A 19,601-nucleotide genomic window follows, 5' to 3' on the forward strand; every position below is an offset into this window, starting at 1 on the left:
CACGGCCGTCACCTTGTCACATTGTTTCTTCACCTTCATATCCTCCTGCACCAACACCCCAAGGTCTCTCTCCTGAGTCGAGCTTACTAATCTCTCCCCTCCTATTCGGTATCTCTCTTTTGGGTTTCTACACCCCAAATGCATCACTCTGCACTTCTTGACATTAAATTTTATCAATTTCTTATTGAAACCTTATTTCTCTGTTTTTCTTTGTTTGCTCTCGTGCAAATCAAAAAAACTTTATTACAAAGAATTACTTTCTAAATAAAGATTAGGTGGAGAAGGACACACTCCTTGTGAGAGATGTGTTTGCTGCAAATTTATCTGGCAAATGAATTCTGTAACTAATTCCGTAACGGGGAAACCTTTTTGGATCACAACAATGACTAACTGCGAGTCAACTCAAGTAGTGTAAGGAATTATTTGCCCCTGCAAAAAGTGGTATATAGGATACACAACCAGAAAGATAAAACAAAGAATAGCAGAGCACATCAGCAATTTAAGAATAAAAAAGAAGAAAGCCCCCTTAGTGGATCACTGGGCAGAGTTGAATCATGAGTTGCAGGATTTAAAATATGTAGTATTAGTGCAGATCCATCTACCAGATGGGAGTGACATAGCAAAGAGATTACTGCAAAAGGAACAACAACTCATATTTCATTGGAACACGGTGATACCGTTTGGTCTAAACTGGGAGATTGAGTGGATACATGATTGAATTAAAGGACAACACGTCATCATTGACGTGCACAAATACAGAGCGTATGCGCTGGCGTTTTTTGGATCGGTAATCTTGGAGGGGTTGATGCTCCATGCCAGGTACACCAAAAACTTGAACGATAAAGCATGTTATGAAAGATTAGTAAAAAGAATGAGGATTAAGTTTAATCTTTTGTAGATGTGAAAATGTAAAGTGTGAAGTAAAGCTCAGTAAGTTTAAGGAACAAGGAGAAGAATAATATATAAACCTTTTGCAGAAGCATAAAGTTCTCCTGAGGACGCAATAACACCAGTGAAACACAGCTAGTGTTGTTTTCCATTTCAAAGCTGAGAAGTATTGTTATACGGGAATGTTTCTGTTGAATGGTTAGATTTTTGATTCACACAGACAAACACGTAACTGTACTTTCATATATAACACAATCTAAAGATTTTAACTTTTTAAATCAGATTTTGCTGTGCTGTGATTTAGAGCACGAGCATTAGAATTGTATTTCTCTCAAATGCAAAGTGTGTGGCTCTGTTGCGTAGTCATCAGAACCCAAGACTATTTTTGTTTTTGTGGCGCACAAGCACGGAAGAGTTCTTTGTGAAATGGGTGAATTCATGTAAATATGTGGGCTGTGGTTAGATTCCTCTCTGTGTTCTTTTGAATTATAATTATATTGTAGCCCAAGAAAGTTAGACCTGTTTTCAGTGGGAACAGGAAGTCTTTTGATATTTTCAGAGGGCTGTCATTAGTAAGTTTGACTAAATTTCCAGCTTGGTTGTATGCTGGTTAACTGGCTGCGTAACTATGTAATGGAAGATTATTTTGCATTTTATACTGGCATGAACTTTGTAAGTGTAGGAGGCAGATCATAGACTTAACAAAACATTTCACTGGTTGTCAAACTCAAGAAATAGCTGTGAACACCAATGAAACCATATGCTTGTATTGCTTGTTGAATGTTTTTTGGTGCTCTATATTTCTTTTTTCAGCGATCTCTATGAATCATATAAACAGTGCTAATAGCTGTCGAAATGCTGATCGTAGTCTTCTAGCATTTCCTTCCATGAAATGAGTGAGAATTAAATCTGTTCATCATAAATCTTTTAGTTATCTTGCAGTGAAAGTATGGAACTCTTTGCCTTTAAATATTCATCTTCTAGTTATTTTCCAAAGATGCAGAAATTTTATTTATTTCACAAATCCTGTTTTTTGTAATTTTATATTATAATATTGTATGCTTATATTTTTGGTTTTGATGCTGTATTTAGTTTTAATTGTTACCCGCATTGAACCTGCTTCATCAGGGATATAGCAGAATATAAATACTGAACATAACAAAGCACTGCAGTAATGATAAATTTTTGTGTGTTTTATATATTTCTTTTCTCTTCCAGGTTTCACTGTTATCTGTAATTCATATTCCAGATGAAAGTTATAGACTTGCATGTAGAATATTGTACCAGTATTTGCTCATGGCCCAAGGTCAATTTTATGACCTTAAGGTAAGAAGCAAACCTCAGTTTTACTAAAATGTCATAATTAACGCATTAAGTGGCCCTTTTACAAAATCACGTTAAGCACTAATGCACGCGTATACGTCATGGGTGGGGAATAGGCATGGAAGCGTTATCCAGCTAGTGTATTCACATTAATGCATGCTAATCGGTTAAGGTGGGAGCTAAGTGCTCCCGTGTTAATTTTTTTTGCAAGTCCCATGTGCTAATGGAAAAATTAATACAGGAACTGCAAAAAGCCATATTTCAGGGATGTGCTAGTATTGGGCTTAGCATCAGTGGTGTAGCTACGTGGAGCCCCCAAATTTGCTCTGGGCCCCTGGTTTGGCTGGTGGGGGTCCCCAACCCCCGGCAGCTGAAGACTTCGTCCACCGCTGGTCTTCAGCACTGCCGCATTGCCCCTGCCCTGCTGTCTCTTCCCCTCATGTCCGGCCCACTCCTATTAGTGAAATTGAGCATACTAAGGTATTTGCAGCGGCGGTGCTTCAGCTGGTGGGGGTTGGGGACCCCCCGCCAGCCAAAATGTACAGTAGCAGTGTGTGGGGAGCAGCAGGGTGGAGAGGGGGCGACGGACCAAAATGTGCCCACCACCTTAGGCTCTGGGCCTCTCCCACCTCAATGTCTGGCTACACCCCTGCTTAGCATATGGGAAAGTCCTGCATTAGCACATGCTAAGCCAGTTTCTTAGCGCATCTTAGTAAAGGGGTTCCCCTAAGAAAATTGCAATGAACTCTATTGTACACCTCTCTTTAATGTGTTCTTGAATTATAGGGAGACTAAAATATAAAGAGATGTTGTAACATGTGCAGAATATCTCAACATAAAGCATATAGGAGCACATTAACATCATTTGAATCACAAACTTTCAGATTTCTTTGAAAAGTCCTTGAACAGTTTAGTTTTGGGCCTCATTTGCTAATGTGTGTTAATTAACATGCATTCATTCACATTAAAGTAAGAACATGAAGATCCTTATTCAGAAGGAGAGGGCCAGGGCAGAGGGAAGGCAGAATGACTACATGTACAGATAGTGGTCCTAAATTAAACCATTTATTTATACATATTGGACCAGATTCAGTAATAGGCGCCCAGTTTTGTGTCCTGGAAAATATCAGTGCTCAGCACTATTCTATAAAGGGTGCTGTGGGTTGAGCGCTCTTTATAAAATATTGCGTAGTGCTGATTCCTGTGCCAGATTTGGGTGCCAGGACTTACACTTTCTGAAACCAGGTGTAATTCTTGCTTCCCCACTACCCTCAATTACACCTGCCAGGTGTACTTCTTGGCATAATAGTTTCAAGAAAACAGTATGAGCTGTTCTCCTTACTTCCGTAATCTAATACCACAATACTGGTGAACAGCAGAAAATAGACCCAAAGGGTAAAATAGTTTAAAGTTCTTAATATATAGGTAAAGCCCTCAGAGACCGAGGATTGACCAAGGTCTGACCTGCAAGACTCCAATATCTACATGAGATTGTAGTGTCTGCGGTCCTATCTCTTTCATAGGGCTATTTTTTACCCATATTGATTTGCTTATATACAAAAAATCATTTTTAGAATGTGTGTCAAAACAATCATTCTTTTTGCTGAATATTTGCTGAATAATACAATCTAAGTAAACAACAGTGAAGACTTCAAAACAACACTTAGCTTTCACTGGAGTGGTGCAATGACCCCTCTAGTTGAATAAAAACTGCGATCGTGGACCACCGCTAAATATTGACCCAAGAGTATAAGCCCTATTGAGAATAATGAGGCTTGCGTTATTTAATGTATGGCAAATTAACATGTTGTCTAGTTAATGAATTCTATTCTATTCTATTGGAATTTTATATACCGCCTGTCTTCCAAAAAAGGATTCATGACAGTTTACATATTAAGAGAACTCTACAATAGAGAGAGAGAGAACATCACAAACATTTACAGTAAACAAACAGCAACTAACGTATACCAATTATTGATCAAAAAGATAAGTCTTTAAACCTTTTCTAAAATAAAAATAAGAAGATATATGTCTTAAATCTGGTAGTAACATATTCCATAATCTTGGCCCAAAAAAGGAAAAGAATTTTCAATAATGGTTTTATAACTAATATTTTTAAAGATAAAAAACTTAATTTCCAAGTTCTCACAAAACCCAATCTTCTACTAGCAGATGGAACAACAAGTAATTCTCCTAAACCCTCTGAATTTAAACCAAAACTGATGTAAAAATTAAACAAATTGTCTTAAAATGTATACATTGACATATTGATCAGGCATAGAAGAAGAGACACTATCAAAACAACTCAGCCCACAAACTAGCCTAACGACTGATTGGTAATATGCCAATGGTCTTGTTTACTTTGTTTAGTGCATGAGAATAAGTAGGAGGCATAATCCTTATGCTTTGACAGTGGTCATGAATTCATTATCTTCTCAAATTGCAGAGGTTAATTTGCCTTTATTTTAGAGATTTTCAGTGTCTGTCCAAAAGCAAACACGGGGCTGACATGAACTCATGGCTTAGAGCTTACCTATACATGCATATTTTATTTATTTTTATTTTTGTTACATTTGTATCCCGCGTTTTTTCCACTCATGGCAGGCTCAATGCGGCAGGCAATGGAGGGTTAAGTGACTTGCCCAGAGTCACAAGGAGCTGCCTGTGCCGGGAATCAAACTCAGTTCCTCAGTTCCCCAGGACCAAAGTCCACCATCCTAACCACTAGGCCACTCCTCCACTCCATAATAGCCTAAAGTCCAAGAAGACACATGACCCATGTGAATATAACACCAACTAATTCCATGCAAATTTGTCTTTAGTGAAAGCTCATAAAGGGATGTTTTACTTGTTTTCAAGTTGCAGCCTGACTACAAGATTTGACTTCATGAGATAACCATTACCTTCATAACTTTACTTATGAAGGATGGTAGACTGTGTTGTTTATACATTTTTAAATAAATATCGTACTACTAGAGGCATTGTCTAATGTAAAGTTAGATTGTTTGATTTCCTACCTATTTTTCTATGGTCTACATGATTTTCAAATGCACCATTTTATTTCACATTTTAGCAGATACTTTCTGTTTTGCCACATGATCTGTGCGCATAACCAGATTTCCCTTTAAATGCTCTTTGCATATTTGTAATGCAAGATATGTTCATTAACAAAGACCAGTGGAAATTTTGTTACACCGTCCCCTTCTACCCTCCTTTTGGAAGCTCTGCGTTCTCTACAACTGTAGAGACAAGGTATTCACTTTTTTGTTCAGTGCATTTTGTTTTTGTTATTATCAAGCAATTTGCATTTAATTAACTTTTTGCATCGCTAAAGTTGTCTTTTAAGTGCTGCAGTAAAGAACTTGTGCATTCACTTTTTACTTTGGCTTTATTATATTAGCCTCTTGATTTTTCACAACATTTCCAACACATTATGTAAAATGTCTAAAACAGTCCCCTGATATTCAGTGCTATTTAACCAGACAGAAACGGCCACTGACCAGTTAAATAGCATTTTTGCGGCTAACCGTGAATGTTCAGAGGGAGATAATCAGGATGCAGGATATTACAGACCAGTAAGCCTGACATCAGTGCCGGGCAAAATGGTGGAAACTATTATAAAGAATAAAATCACTGAACACATAGACAAACATGGTTTAATGGGACAGAGTGAACATGGATTCAGCCAAGGAAAGTCTTGCCTTATCAATCTGCTTCATTTCTTTGAATGAGTAAATAAAAATGTGGATAAAGGTGAGCCGGTTAATGTAGTGTATCTAGATTTTCAGAAAGTGTTTGATAAAGGAGGAAGTGACAACACCAGTTTTGATGGCTCCACTTGAGTGAAGCTTCATCAGGGCAGCACTAATTTTATTCTATAAAATCTTCTACTAGCACCCTGCTAATCTGAAGAGTGTTCAAATTCCCCCCTAGAAATGCAATGACCATGAGGCGAAAGTTAGACAACTATAAGTTCATGGGCGGTAAATCTAGCTCGGGATCGCAGAAGGCACCTAGCCCTTCAAGGAGCTTGAGGTGGCGGCACCGACTCAGGCAGGTGGAATGGAACACCTGGTGGATGGATCGAGGGAAGATCTTCCTACTCATGTGAGTGGGAACTTACTAGCAGTACTTATGGAACTGAAATCATAGGTTCAATCCATCTGAATGGACATTAAACAAGCCATAGCTGACATTAAGCAAGATTTGGTGGAAATAAGGTGGCAGGATGAGATGGAAACAAGATTGGATACGGTAGTGGAGGACCGTGATGACATGCAACAAAAGGTGGATGCTGTTTAGTGAGGAGAGATGAAAATCTTGGGCAAACTAAAGGACATTGAGAACCGCATAAGATGGTGCAATTTGAGAATAAGGGGTGTACTCTAGGAAGAGGCATTTAGAGGTCTGATGTATGTGGCCCTGGAACTGTGCCAGGATTTATTGAAACAGGTACATGGCACCGAGAACAATCTTCCTCTAGTTCTTATTGAATGCATACATAGAGCACTTTGGCTCCCTGCTGACAAACCTTGGGACATTGTACTCCCTGCTGACAAACCTTGGGACATTGTACTTTGCCTTAATAGTTTTGCGGTGAAAGGAGAGATTTTCCACCTGCCAGAAAATTAAGAGAGTACCAGTGGAAAGGTGGAATTATATCAGGACCTCTCTCACAGAGGGATACCGTTACTGTTGGCTGCACCCTTTTGCCTTGGCTCTGTTTGTTTGTTTGTTTATTTATTTATGTATTTAAACAGTTTATATACCACACAATCCAAATGTTCTTAGCGGTTCACAAAATATACATACATAAAATCAAAATGTATTTTATCACACCTCCATAATTGTAAAACTATCTAAAATATAATCACAAATCAACAATCAACATAAAATCTTGGCTTCAGTCTCATTACTCAACCTGATCTCTTCCAGGTTAACTGTTTAATCTCTTGTGTTTTCCTGAGTCTTAATGATAAACTGTTCCACAAGGTAGGACCTACTACATAAAAAATAGCTGCACTATATTCATTCAGCCTTATAACTCAAAATGAAGGAATATGTAAATACAGTTGTGTAGATCTCAGGGTTCTTGAGGGCTGATACACAAGTAATTTTGCTGCAAATATTTCTGAGACCTTACCCATCAAGATATTAAAAAACTAAAAGCAAGATTTTTAAATTTGATTTACTAGTCAATGGGTAACTAGCATAAAGATTTCAAAACCGGTGAAATATGTTCATATCTGTTAACACCCCCCCCCCCCCCCCCCCCAAATTCTAGCTACAGCATTTTATGAAACCTGTAATGCCTGCAACTGCGACAGAAAATAAACTTTCTTGTAGATAGTAAGATCGTCCCACAATCCTCAAGGATGTCCAAATTAATGCCACTTCATGTTCACCTCCATGTTGTTTTTTTTATCAAGATAGGTTAACTTTAGATGCCACTTGTTCACTAAAAGGTTAACAAAAACATTTCTTGTTCATTCCCTGAGACTTATCATTAAAAGGTGTTAGTGTCATTAACATTTGAATGTTATAGCTTCTGTGTAATTCTCATTATACTAATGCATTGTTCTGTTTGCTTGGCTGTTAGCAACTTTTTATGTCTGCAAGCAATAGTTCTACAGCATCTTCAAAGGATTCATCTTCTAAAGATGCAAATGACAAAAACTTGCTGGAAAAGCTCAAGCTCTCTGAAGAAGAATCAGACCTGCATGAAGAGACTGGAAAAGACTGTGTTGTTTGCCAAAATGGAACCGTGAACTGGGTTCTGTTACCATGTAGGCACACCTGTTTATGTGATGGATGTGTGAAGTATTTTCAACAGTGTCCAATGTGCAGACAGTTTATTCAAGAATCTTTTCCACTTTTCAGCCAGACAGAATTAGGAAAAGACACATTCAGGCCAGCTTTGGCAAACAGAGCATCATGAAAATGAGTTGCACTGAAAAATGGAAAGATTAGATAGTTCTAATCTACAGTATTTATTGCAAATACATCTAAATTCATATTGTATTTTGTTAATCAATTTTCAGAAGGTTGATAAACAGCCTTTAGTATAAAACACAGTGGGATAGATTTTCAAAGAGATCCAGCCATCTAGGTAGCTAAATCATTTTTAACAAACCCAGAGGTGTGATTGAGTCAGCAAGAGCAACTTAATCAACTAGTACAAATTTTGGAATTTGGAATGTTCAGCGCTAGTTAAGATAATGTAAATAAGGAAACATGCTTAGTAAGTGAGGCCCTAAGGGGTCCTTTTACTAAGCTGCAGTCTTTTCTGCACACTAAGACCAATGTTAGCGTGACCGTAAAAACCCCGATTTTCTATATTTTTTGTATTAGTTATGCATTAATATTATCAAACAAAAGTAGAGGCTCCAACACAGGAAGCAGTGCTTAAAAGATGCTTTCTACACTACTTTAGCAAGAGGACCCGACACAGTCCGTGTTTCGGTGCATTCTAATGCCTGCCTCAGGGGTCACATAACTATTCTAAAAAACATATAAATATAAATTATATATCTGTATTAAACATCATCATCATATACATAGTTATATATATATATATATATATATATATATATATATATATATTTCTCTATCATCTTATGAGTCAGTATTTTGAATCTTCTTTTAGTTTTTCACTGGTGCTTGCTCCCTATTGTACTTATGACAAGTCTTTTTTATTTTTAGCACTTGTTATTTTCATAGACCTCAGTTTGTAGCGAAAGCGCATCCTTTTTTTCAATATTCATGTGTTGCCGCTTTATTAAACTCAGATCACCATCCTCTTTCATGTACCTCAACATAGGCTTTCCTGTATCACTCGGACTGAGCAGTTCAAAGTTATTTTAGGATGTATGTTTTTACAAAATACTGATGGCAATTTCTTGAGTAGAGCTGTCACCCCAATCCTATGATTGTGCTGTCCCATGGGTTTGCAATCTCTCTCTTACCCAATGGTTCACCTGGACTTGTGTTTTTTTTAAGGTTGTAGCCGGCTATTATACACGCAGCTTGTCTGCGTGTATGAAGCCATCTTTGGCATGCGCAGAGCAGCCACGCATAATGCTTGGCTGCTCTGCACTGGCTTCCCTTCCTTAGGAAGAAAATTGTGTGCAAATGAGCTAACAGCAAGCAGCTCATTTGCATGCGATTTCCTTCATGCATGCCCGTTCCTTTACGAATCGCTAAGGGATCGGTAAGGGAAAGGCTTTTTCCATTCAGTTAGTGTATCAGTCCACTGCAGTGCCTCCTAGGGTGCCCGGTTGGTGTCCTGGCATGTCAGGGGGACCAGTGCACTACGAATGCTGGCTCCTCCCACTACCAAATGAGTTGGATTTGGTCGTTTTTGAGATTGGCGTCCTCGGTTTACATTATGGCCGAAAACCTGGGACGACCATCTCAACATTTATGTCGACCATCTCCAAGGTCGACCTAAATGTTGATATTTGGGCGTCCCCGACCATATTACCGAAATGAAAGATGGCCGCCCATCTTGTTTCGATAATATGGGTTTCTCCGCCCCTTCGTGGGGACATCCTGCGTGGACGCCCTCAGGAAAACTTGGGTGCCCCGTTCGATTAGGCCCCTCTATGGAGCACATCTATACTGGTAGATCTCTGATTGATTTGTAATCTGCCAATGTCTTCCACTGGTTTGCAGCCTGGTCTATGGCCTGTGTGTCAGCACTCTTTCATTATATCTTTAGCATAAATGATATATATAAGTTTTATAGCCCATTGGTATTTCAGTGCTATGTACTTGGATTTATGTTTTTTAAAAATTGCGGTTCCATTTTTAATTATTTATTTTTGCTATTTTTTATACTTTGTTTATACACCTAATATATTTATATTTTACATTTAACTTTTACATGTATTTTCATATTTATTATAATTTTTTTTAGTTTTTATATGTAGCATGCACTTTATCTATGTATATGATGTTGATGTTTAATACAGATATATAATTTATATTTATATGTTTTTTTTAGAATATTTATGTGACCCCAAAGACAGGGGTTTGATTTCGCCGAAACACGGACCGTGTCTGGTCCTCTTGCCCAAGTAGTGAATAAAGCATCTTTTAAGCACTGCTTCCTGTGTTGGAGCGTCTGTTGGCCAGCATCTACTTTTGTTTGATTGTACTGTCTACATGGAGGTTTTCCTGTTTCCTATGCATTTAAATTAGCATGTAGCCATTTTTTAAAAAAGTACCAAGGGAGTACTTACCGCTACCCATTTTTGTAAGCAGTAAGGGCTCCTACGTTACTAACTAGTTAGCTCAGGAACACCCACTTTCATGCTCGACAACCCCCCCCCCCCCCCCCAAAAAAAAAAAAACATTTAGCGCACAGATTGCAAAGTTACCTCAGGAAAGCTGAGTGTCCTGTGGTACTCCAATTTCTGCTGTGTTAGGCATACATTAGAGCCTAATGTAGCTTAGTAAAAGGATTCCTAAGCACATTACTGACTTAAATCAAGAGCCATAACCGAGTTAATTAGTTAATGGGCTCTGTTTACTAAGGTGCACGCTAATGATAAAGACACCCATTATATTCCTATGGGTGTCTCTATTGTTAGTGCATGCTAAAACGTTTGCGTGCCTACACCGCGGCTTAGTAAACAAGGCCCTATACTTTGAAAGTTCTCTTAAATCTTGCCACACTACATTTAAGGTGAGCACCCAATCTGCAGGCCCTGTACTGTATAAAATAGATGTACAGATCAGTGCTTTCTAAAGTCTTCCCAGGTGTGGAGAGTAGGTGGCACTGTGGCATTGCTGAGTGCTGTGCTTTGGTTAGCATAAAATGGATGTTCCCAGCGGCAGTAGAGCTCTCTTCAGCTAACAGTCTGCTTGGATCTAAAGCTTATTGTTCACAAATAGAAGCATTTTCAGCTAGTAGCCAATAAACCTCCAACTAGTAGCCAGTAAACCTCCTTGACATTTTGAGCATGGATTCCTCTTTTTAAAAACAGTAGTAAGAATGATGCCAAATATTTAATGATTTCTACATTTTGTTGTTTATACTGATGAATATGTTTACGCATTTTGTGTCTACTATATTTTATGTGAAAATAAATACACAGTTTGCTGATAGTCTGATTGTATAACTGAATCTTCTATGCTTGTGAGCTTGGATTTGCTGCTTCTTCTAACTTGATGGTACATTCCGTATACTGTTATAGATCGATGATGGTGAACTGCAGCCATGTCTTGGCTGCTGCACACATAAGCACAGTGCCATGCGGCAACACTCTTCTAGAATACAAGTACAGAAATTAGAGGACAACCTGATGGCTTAATAATGGTGTTACAAGTTGCCATGCACGAGATCTGAGTTTTTTTCTGGAGCCTGGCCTCTACACCCTTGGCCAGGGATGCTTCTTGCCAGTTTTGGAGGGAGCCATGGTCTGTGGCTGTAATTGATGACTGTTATTACAGTGGTTTGTTAAAGGGAAGGGTTAAAAAATGTACAGAACCTAGGGGTGGTTGTTCAGAAAGGTACCATGGGCCCAATGTGCAAAGGATTTATACTCCTAACTCTGGGGCCCTTTTACTCAATTGCATTAGGAAATGTTCTTAGTATGTTTCAACATGTGACTTTCCTGCTCGTTAAGCTCATTTCTGACGTGGCAGTATTTAAGGCATTTTTCAATATTTTGTTGTTTCAGGTTGTGCACTAATGTTTACATTAGGACACACTACCTGAAAAACTTAACACAGGCACACTTAGTGCCTGCTATTTAGGAGACACTAGGTGCTCCCATGTTAACTTATTACTTTTTGGCTACAATCACATAAACTCATTTTAAATCCACATAAATCTAAACTACTACTTTTTTCCAATCAGTTAAACGTATCCCTTTCCTTTCCTATTTTTCTGGATGACATTCCGATCCCGCAGGTACAGACCACTCAAATACTAGGCGTTATACTAGATACACAACTTACCTTCAAACCACAGATATCTCAGGTAACACTGCACTGTTTCTACAACCTGTGTCTAATAAGATCCATTCGTTCATTAATTTATCCATCAGCTCTTACTATGTTAACACATTCCTTGATTATCAATCTGTTGGATTACTGCAGTTCTTTATACATGGGCATAAGAGTAAAAGATTGCCAGAGATTACAACTTATTCAAAATATAGCTGTAGAACTCATTAATTGACTTAAAATGTACAACCATGTTACACCTCTTCATAAAAAAGCCCATTGGCTGCCCATTTCTCATATGGTCACTTATAAATTGCTGTCATTAGTATTTAAAATCTGTATTTCTGACGAACCCTTCTATCTAGCATGACATCTAGTCCTATATACCCCACCTAGAGCTCTTAGATCTGCACAGCTTCTTCACTTCAACGTGCCATCCTACAGAGAGATCCACTATGAACACATTAGGCAAGCAATTTTTTTTGGTACAGGCCCCAAAACTCTGGAGCTCTGCCAAATCATCTGTGATATTCCCAATCTCTTGATCAATTCAAAACTGATCTAAAAACATTTCTTTTCCAAGATGCCTATTCAGCTAATCCTTAATCCATATACTCTTAATATTGAGGTACAGTGGGACTGCTGGAAGGCAGGATAGAAACATGACAGCAGATAAGGGCCAAATGGCCCATCCAGTCTGCTCTTCCTCAGTAACCACTAACTCCTCCTTTTCCTAAGGGATCCCACATGCCTGTCCCACGCTTCCTTAAATTCTGATGTCTTTGTCTCCACTACTTCCACTGGGAGGCCATTCCATGATTCCACCACCCTTTCTGTGAAGGAGTATTTTAGATTCCTCCTAAGTGTATTTCCTCTCAACTTCTTCCTATGCTCTGTCATTCCAGGGTTTTCCTTCATTTGAAAAAGGCTCACCTCCTGTACATTGACACCACTGTGGTATTTAAATGTCTCTATCATATCCCCTCTCTCCCAACTTTTTTCCAGCATATACATGTTGAGGTTTATAAGCCTGTCCCCATATGTTTTATGACAGAGACCACTTACCAATTTTGTAGCTGCCATCTGGACCGACTCCATCCTGTTTATATAGTTCCGTAGGTGCGGTCTCCAGAATTAATGACTATGGGGCTTTTCTCACCCATCCCCAGCAAATTTAGTTTAAAGCCCTCTTTAGTACATTAGCCAGTCTGGTACTGAAGACACTTTGTCCCTTCCTTGAAAGATGGACACCATCACTGTTTGGTAGTTCTTGGAAAATCATCCCATGGTCCAGAAAATCGAAGTGCTCGCATCGGCACACATTTAGCTCCAGGATGCGAGTTTCCCTCATTTGGCCTTTACCTTCAAAAGGAAGGATCAATGAGATCACCACCTGAGCACCTAGGTGCTTCACCCTCTGGCCCAGAGCCATGAAGTCACATTTGATATGTTCAGTAGGATACTTAGCAATATCATTTGTGCCAACATGGATGAGCAGCATAGCATACTACTACTACTAATAGCATTTATATAGCTCTACCAGATGCACGCATAGTGGTCAGTAGGCTTGATAAGTCTAAGCAATCTTTCTGCTACATCGCGAATCTTGGCACCAGGCAGACAGCACACATCCCTTGTCAATCGGAGTTACTGCTGGGCACACATGCAGTGGCGTTCCTAGGGGGGCTGGCACCTGGGGCGGATCGCCGATTCGCCCCGCCCCCCGGGTGCAGCGCCCCCCCCCCCCCCCCGATGCAGCGCGGCCCCCCCTCCGGTGAAAGGACACCCCTGCGAAGGAACCCCCCACGCCGGGTGCATGCCGCCGGGGGGGGGGGTGCTGCGCGCACCTGTCCTCCGTTGTTCCATGCTTCTTCTCTGCCCCGGAACAGGAAGTAACCTGTTCCGGCGCAGAGAAGAAACATGGAACAATGGAGGGTAGGCGCGTGCGGCACCACCCCCCCCCCCCCCCCCCCGGCGGCGTGCACCTGGGGCGGACCGCCCCCCCCCCCCAGGAACGCCACTGCACACATGCTACCCCAACGGTTGTGCTGATTGGGCTTGTGCTACCTGAGTTTAGCTCTTCCACGCCTTTGTAAAAGGGCCCCTATGATCCTAAAGTTGCCTTTTTGAAAATGTGCTAGGATTGCATGTATAACTTTTATACTCAAAATTTCACTGAACACCTAAATTTTTGAGCATAAAAAGTGTGAGATAACGTGGGTGGATTTAAAGCAGAGAAAAAATTAAGTGCTTAGCACTGATTTTCAGCTCTAGGCTCATAACTATAGGCAAATAAATGGCAGGCCTCAATTTATAACCATAACTTTTAAGTGCTTACATTAAGATTCATTTTCAACTGTGCTCCTAAGTCTGGCTGAAAATAGGGCATAAATATAGGCATTCATACTTAACTCTGGCATATATGGCACTGCAAAAGCATTCTGGTACCATGCCCCTCCTCTTTCCTTTTTGTTCTAACACTCCTCTCCCTGTATTTCTGTTCTTGGGATTTTCTTTTAAAACGCTTTTCTCTTTATTTTTACTGCCAGATTTTACCCTTTTATAACTTACCTGCCTAGAATGGTGTGGAAGATCAGACTGAGCAAACTCAGATCTCCTGAAAAGGGAAATACCACAGAATAACAGGAATAGGTAATTTTTACAGTTTCAGTGTAAATGAAGCAATTTGATATTACATATTCTGTATATGGCGACTGAAAAATCAGTGCTGAGCATATTTTCACCTAGGCGTATTCTGTAAACCGTGCCTAGATTTAGGCGTAGTTTATAGAATACACCTAGCAGCCATGCCTGCACCTAACTCTTAATGGGCGCTAGCAAGGTTTTCCTCGGAGTGTGTATGTTTGAGAGAGAGAGTGAATGTGCGAGTGTGTGTGTGTGTGTGAGAGAGAGAGAGTGAGTCTGGGTGCGAGTGTGTCCGTGAGAGAGAGAGTGTGTGTGTGAGAATGAGAGTGTGTGCAAGTGTATGTGAGACAGTGTGAGAGAGAGTGTGTTTCACACAGATACAGTGTGTGCGAGAGAGAGAGTGTGTGTGAGACACAGACTCTCTGTGAGACTGAGTGTATGAGACCATTGGAGCTGACTCTGTGGGTGCTTGAGCACCCCCAATATTGAGAAAATTCCTTGTATATGTCCAAGGAGGGGTTATTTCCATTGGGCTTAGCACCCCCAATAATTTTGAAAAGTTGGCTCCTATGTATGAGACCAAGAGAGTGTGTGAGTGACTGTGTGACACATAGAGAGTGAATGTGATACAGTGTGAGACATAGTGTGTAAGAGACAGTGTGTGAGAGTGAGAGAGAGAAAGACATTGACTGTAAGAGAGAGAGAGCGAGCGTGTGTGTGATAGAGATGCCCCCCTCCCTCTCTCTCTCTCTCTGTGGTGTCAGGCCCCCCTCCCTCCCTCTCTCTCTCTCTCTGGTGTCTGAGCGTTACTGTGCAGGACCCAGAGCTCTGGCTGTGCTTCAAGGAACTGACCAATCCTATTTAATAGAATGCACCTCCAACATTCTGAAGCCGAGAAACCTCGTGTGGTTGGTCACTTCTGCTTGTGATGAACCTGGAAGTACATGATGTCAATTCAGGACATGGATACAGAGAGCAGGAATGCCTCAGCCGTGCAGTCAGCTTCAGAATGTTGGCGGTGCGTTTTATTATATAGGACTAGTTCAAAAGGCCCGTTTCCGAAACAAATGAAATGGGCGCTAGCAAGGTTTTCCTTGGAGTGTGTATTTTTGAGAGAGTGTGTGTGAGAGAGAGAGAGAGTGAATGTGCGAGTGTGTGTGTGACAGAGTGGGTGTGAGTGTGTCTGTGAGAATGAGTGTGTGTGTGATGTGTGTGGAAGTGCATATGTGTGACACAGTGAGTGTGAGAGAGTGTGTTTCACACAGATACAGTGATTGGGAGAGAGAGAGTGAGACTGTGTTCGAGTGTCTGTGTGTGTGAGAGAGAGTGAGACTGTGCGTGAGTGTCTCTGAGAGAGTGTGTGTGGGAATGAGAGTGTGTGTGAGAATGAGTGTGTGCCAGGATGGTCCCCCCTCCTGCAAGGTGCCCCCCTCCCTGTCTCCCTGCCATGTGTAAGTGTGTATTTGTGAGAGAGAGAGTGAGTGTGTGTGAGTGTGTTTGTGAGAGAGTGTGTGTGTGTGTGGGAATGAGAGTGAATGTGAAAATGAGAGTGTGTGGCAGGATGGGCCCCCCTCCCTCAGATGTGGCCCCCTCCCTCTCCTCCTGCCAGGTGCAAGTGTATGTTTGTGAGTGTGAGAGAGTGAGACTGTGTGCGAGTGTCTCTGTGAGAGAGTGTGTGTATGGGAATGTGAGTGTGTGTAAGAATGAGAGTGTGTGCCAGGGTGGCCCCCGTCCGCCAGGGTGGCCCCCTCCCTCCCAGGTGCAAGTGTGTGTTTGTGACAGAGAGAGAGAATGTGTGTGTGGGGGAATGAGCGTGTGTGTCAGGGTGGGGCACCTCCCTCCCCTCCCCCTCCCAGATTTAAGTGTGTGTTAGTGACAGAGAGTGAGTGAGTGTGTGTGAGTGTGTTTGTGAAAGAGAGAGAGAGAGAGTGTGTGTATGAAGAAGAGTGTGTGCCAGGTGAAGGAGAGTGTGTGCCAGGGTGGCCCCCCTCCCTCATTGCCTGCTTCCATGCCAGGGGCCCCCCTCCCTCTCTCCCCACCTCCCTCTCTCCCCACCTCCCTCTCTCCCAACCTCCTCCTCCTCCAGCCCTCCCTGCCACTTGATCCCGTTCTTCGGTACTCCTCCCCCTGCCTGCTAGCACTGATGTTACCTCCTCCTCTTCTGTCCCTCCCTGCCTCTTGATCGGCGATCTTCGTGACTCCTCCCCCTGCCTGGTACACACCCACCTTCTCCTCCTTCGGGCCGCCCTGCCACTTGATGTTGTATCTTTGGTACTCCTAGGGCTGGCGCTATAAAAAGAAGCGCTCAGCTGTCCTGAGCGCTCAGCTGTCCTGAGCGCTAACTACAAAAAATGTTTAAGAAAATGTAAAAACGCGGCACCGCAGGCAGCCTTGAGGCATTGGCTGCTGGCTGTGCAGGCTCCTCCCGTCTCTTACATCACTGCCCCCGGAGCGACGTAGGGGCAGTGACGTAAGAGATGGGCGGAGCCTGCACAGCTAGCAACCAATGGCTCAAGGCTGCCTGCGGTGCTGCATTGTTTTTTTTTGTTTGTTTGTTTTTACATTTTTTGTTGTTTGCGCTCAGGTTAGTCAGCTGATTGCTTCTTTTTTTGTAGCACCGGCTCTGCTGCTCAACATGAAAAGCAGCAGTGGCCGGCAATGGGAGCTGGGGCTGGCGCTGTCACGGTGGAGGAAAAGTGGGCTGGCAGGGCCCGTCTAGGGCCGGCTGTGGCTACACCCCTGGCAGCAGTCTTGAGCGATTCTACTCCTCCCCCTACCTGGGTTTTTGTTTGCTGGGGGGGGGGGGGGTGGTGTTACATGTGTTTGCGGTGGCAACCTGGAGCAATTCTACTCCTCCCCTGCCTGGGTTGGTGTTTGCTGGGGTGTGGCGTTCAGTGTGTTTGCGGTGTCAACCTTGGGGGGGGGGTGTTTTGGTGACGGGCGGCGACTTTGGTGGGTGGGGGACGTGCTGGGGGGTTTTGTTCCGTGTGTTAGCGATGGCAACCTTGGGGGGGGGTGTTTTGGTGACGGTCGGCGACTTTGGGGGGTGGGGGAAGTTGGGAAGGGCGGATAGTGTGTTTCCAACCTTCTAATGGGACGCCATTTTAGGTTGAGCACTGTTATTTGCTGAGTGTCATTGCTCCGCCCTCGACGTCATTACGTTTGACGCGTGGGCGGGGCAGACACTCATGGAGCAAAAAAGTGGTCTCAGCCGCCTCACTTTAGAACGTTGGGAAAGTGAGGCTTCATTAGAATGTTGGAGGTGCGTTTTATATAGAGAGATATGCCTAGTAAGATGTGCACGTAATTTCTAATTAATGCCAGTTAGTATCAATAATTGCTTGTTAAGTGGCAGTTATTGGCACTGATTGGCTTGTTAAGTAATTAAATTGTGTGCACAAATCCAGAATACGATCGGATTTGTGCACGAAATTTTGGTCACGCTATATAGAACCCAGTGGATAAGTTCCAGTCTGAATTTCAATACAGTCACAACTTCCAGGTCATTTTGTCAAAACTCTTCGTTGGAAAGGGATTTAGCTTCTTTTTTTTTATTTTTTAAGTTAGGTCTCTCTTGTTTCCTACCAGTGCCAGTTTTCAAATAGTCTATAGAGACCAAGTTCACAGCTACATATTAGCCCATGAACCAGCTTTCAAAATGAAAGTACAATTTTCATGTTGAGATTTATTGTACGTTTACCCCCTAATTCTAGAAAAGTCACCAAAAATTGTGTGTACTGTTTAATTGAATAATGAGCCAATTGGCACCAATAATTGGCTTTTTAACAAGCAATTATTGGAGCTCATTGAAATCAGTTAACATTTGTGCATGTAAATTTAGGTACATCCCGGAAAAGGGGGCGCAGAAATGAGCGGGTCATGGGCATTTTGGGATGGAGCATGGGTGTGGGTTTAAGTTACATGCACAATTATAGAGTAAGGGGGTTTTGTGCATAAATTTAGGTGGGGGGCATTTGCACCACGTTTTCATTGGCACAAATGGATGCACCTAAATTTACGTGCAACCCCTGCACTTAAGCACTATTCTACAAGCCACGTTGAACTTTAGGCATGACTTATAGAATAACACTTAAGCAAGTTTTTTTAGCCTCAAATTTTTCAGCACTATTTATAGAATTCACCCCTTAAGAGTATCCTTGGATATTTGCACTTGCTTTTTCTGTGGAAACTTGTCATGGAGCATAATGGGTGTAGAGTTGAAAATACAAACTGCAGTCATTATTTTCCTCCGTTGACCTAAACTTGCCTTAGGAACATCCCGCCTTGATACAGCTAAAAGCCTATGTCTTAAATTGTAATGAGGAAGGGCATTTTTCAGATAGGTAATTACAGTTATGTGGGTAAACTGCTTTGAAAATAGCCTTCTCTATATTAATGGTTTCTTCAAGTGTGCCTAGACTTTGAGCTATCTATTCTAACAAGTGGTTGTGAAGGTTTTTGTCACCTTTAAACAACCTTCCAGGCAAGAAATACAGATATTTCTACACTTTCTCTGAAATTTTCCTCTATTCCTTTACAAGATATTGGCAGCATGACTATCCATGCAAAGTTAACTCTGTCACTATAAACTGATGAATTAACAGTCATATCTTGTGTGCATATAAACCCTTTCTCCACGGATAAACAAATATATGTTTAAGTTCTTGTTTTCAGGGATTGTATTTGTACACAGTGTTATCAATAAAGAGCCAGATTTATCAAGGTTGTTTTTGGGGTTTTGGGTTGTTTTTTTAAATCCCATAGACTGGCAAGTGAAACTCTAAAATGCA

At 41.5% G+C, this 19,601-nt stretch overlaps 1 protein-coding gene across 2 annotated transcripts in view; it reads left to right on the forward strand.

Annotated features, from left to right (window-relative positions):
* Window positions 1-8,773, forward strand: part of CGRRF1 (cell growth regulator with ring finger domain 1) — a 36,135-nt gene extending 27,362 nt beyond the window's left edge. For both annotated transcript variants that reach the window (XM_030213936.1, XM_030213937.1), the window contains exons 5-6: window positions 2,107-2,214; window positions 7,811-8,773. In XM_030213936.1, coding sequence (XP_030069796.1) covers window positions 2,107-2,214; window positions 7,811-8,149 — 447 coding nt within the window. In that variant the 3' untranslated portion in view covers window positions 8,150-8,773. The remainder of the gene's footprint in view (window positions 1-2,106; window positions 2,215-7,810) is intronic.
* Window positions 8,774-19,601: the final 10,828 nt, after the last annotated feature.

The sequence above is a fragment of the Microcaecilia unicolor genome, chromosome 9 (genome assembly GCF_901765095.1).
Source record: "Microcaecilia unicolor chromosome 9, aMicUni1.1, whole genome shotgun sequence".
Lineage (NCBI taxonomy): Eukaryota > Metazoa > Chordata > Amphibia > Gymnophiona > Siphonopidae > Microcaecilia > Microcaecilia unicolor.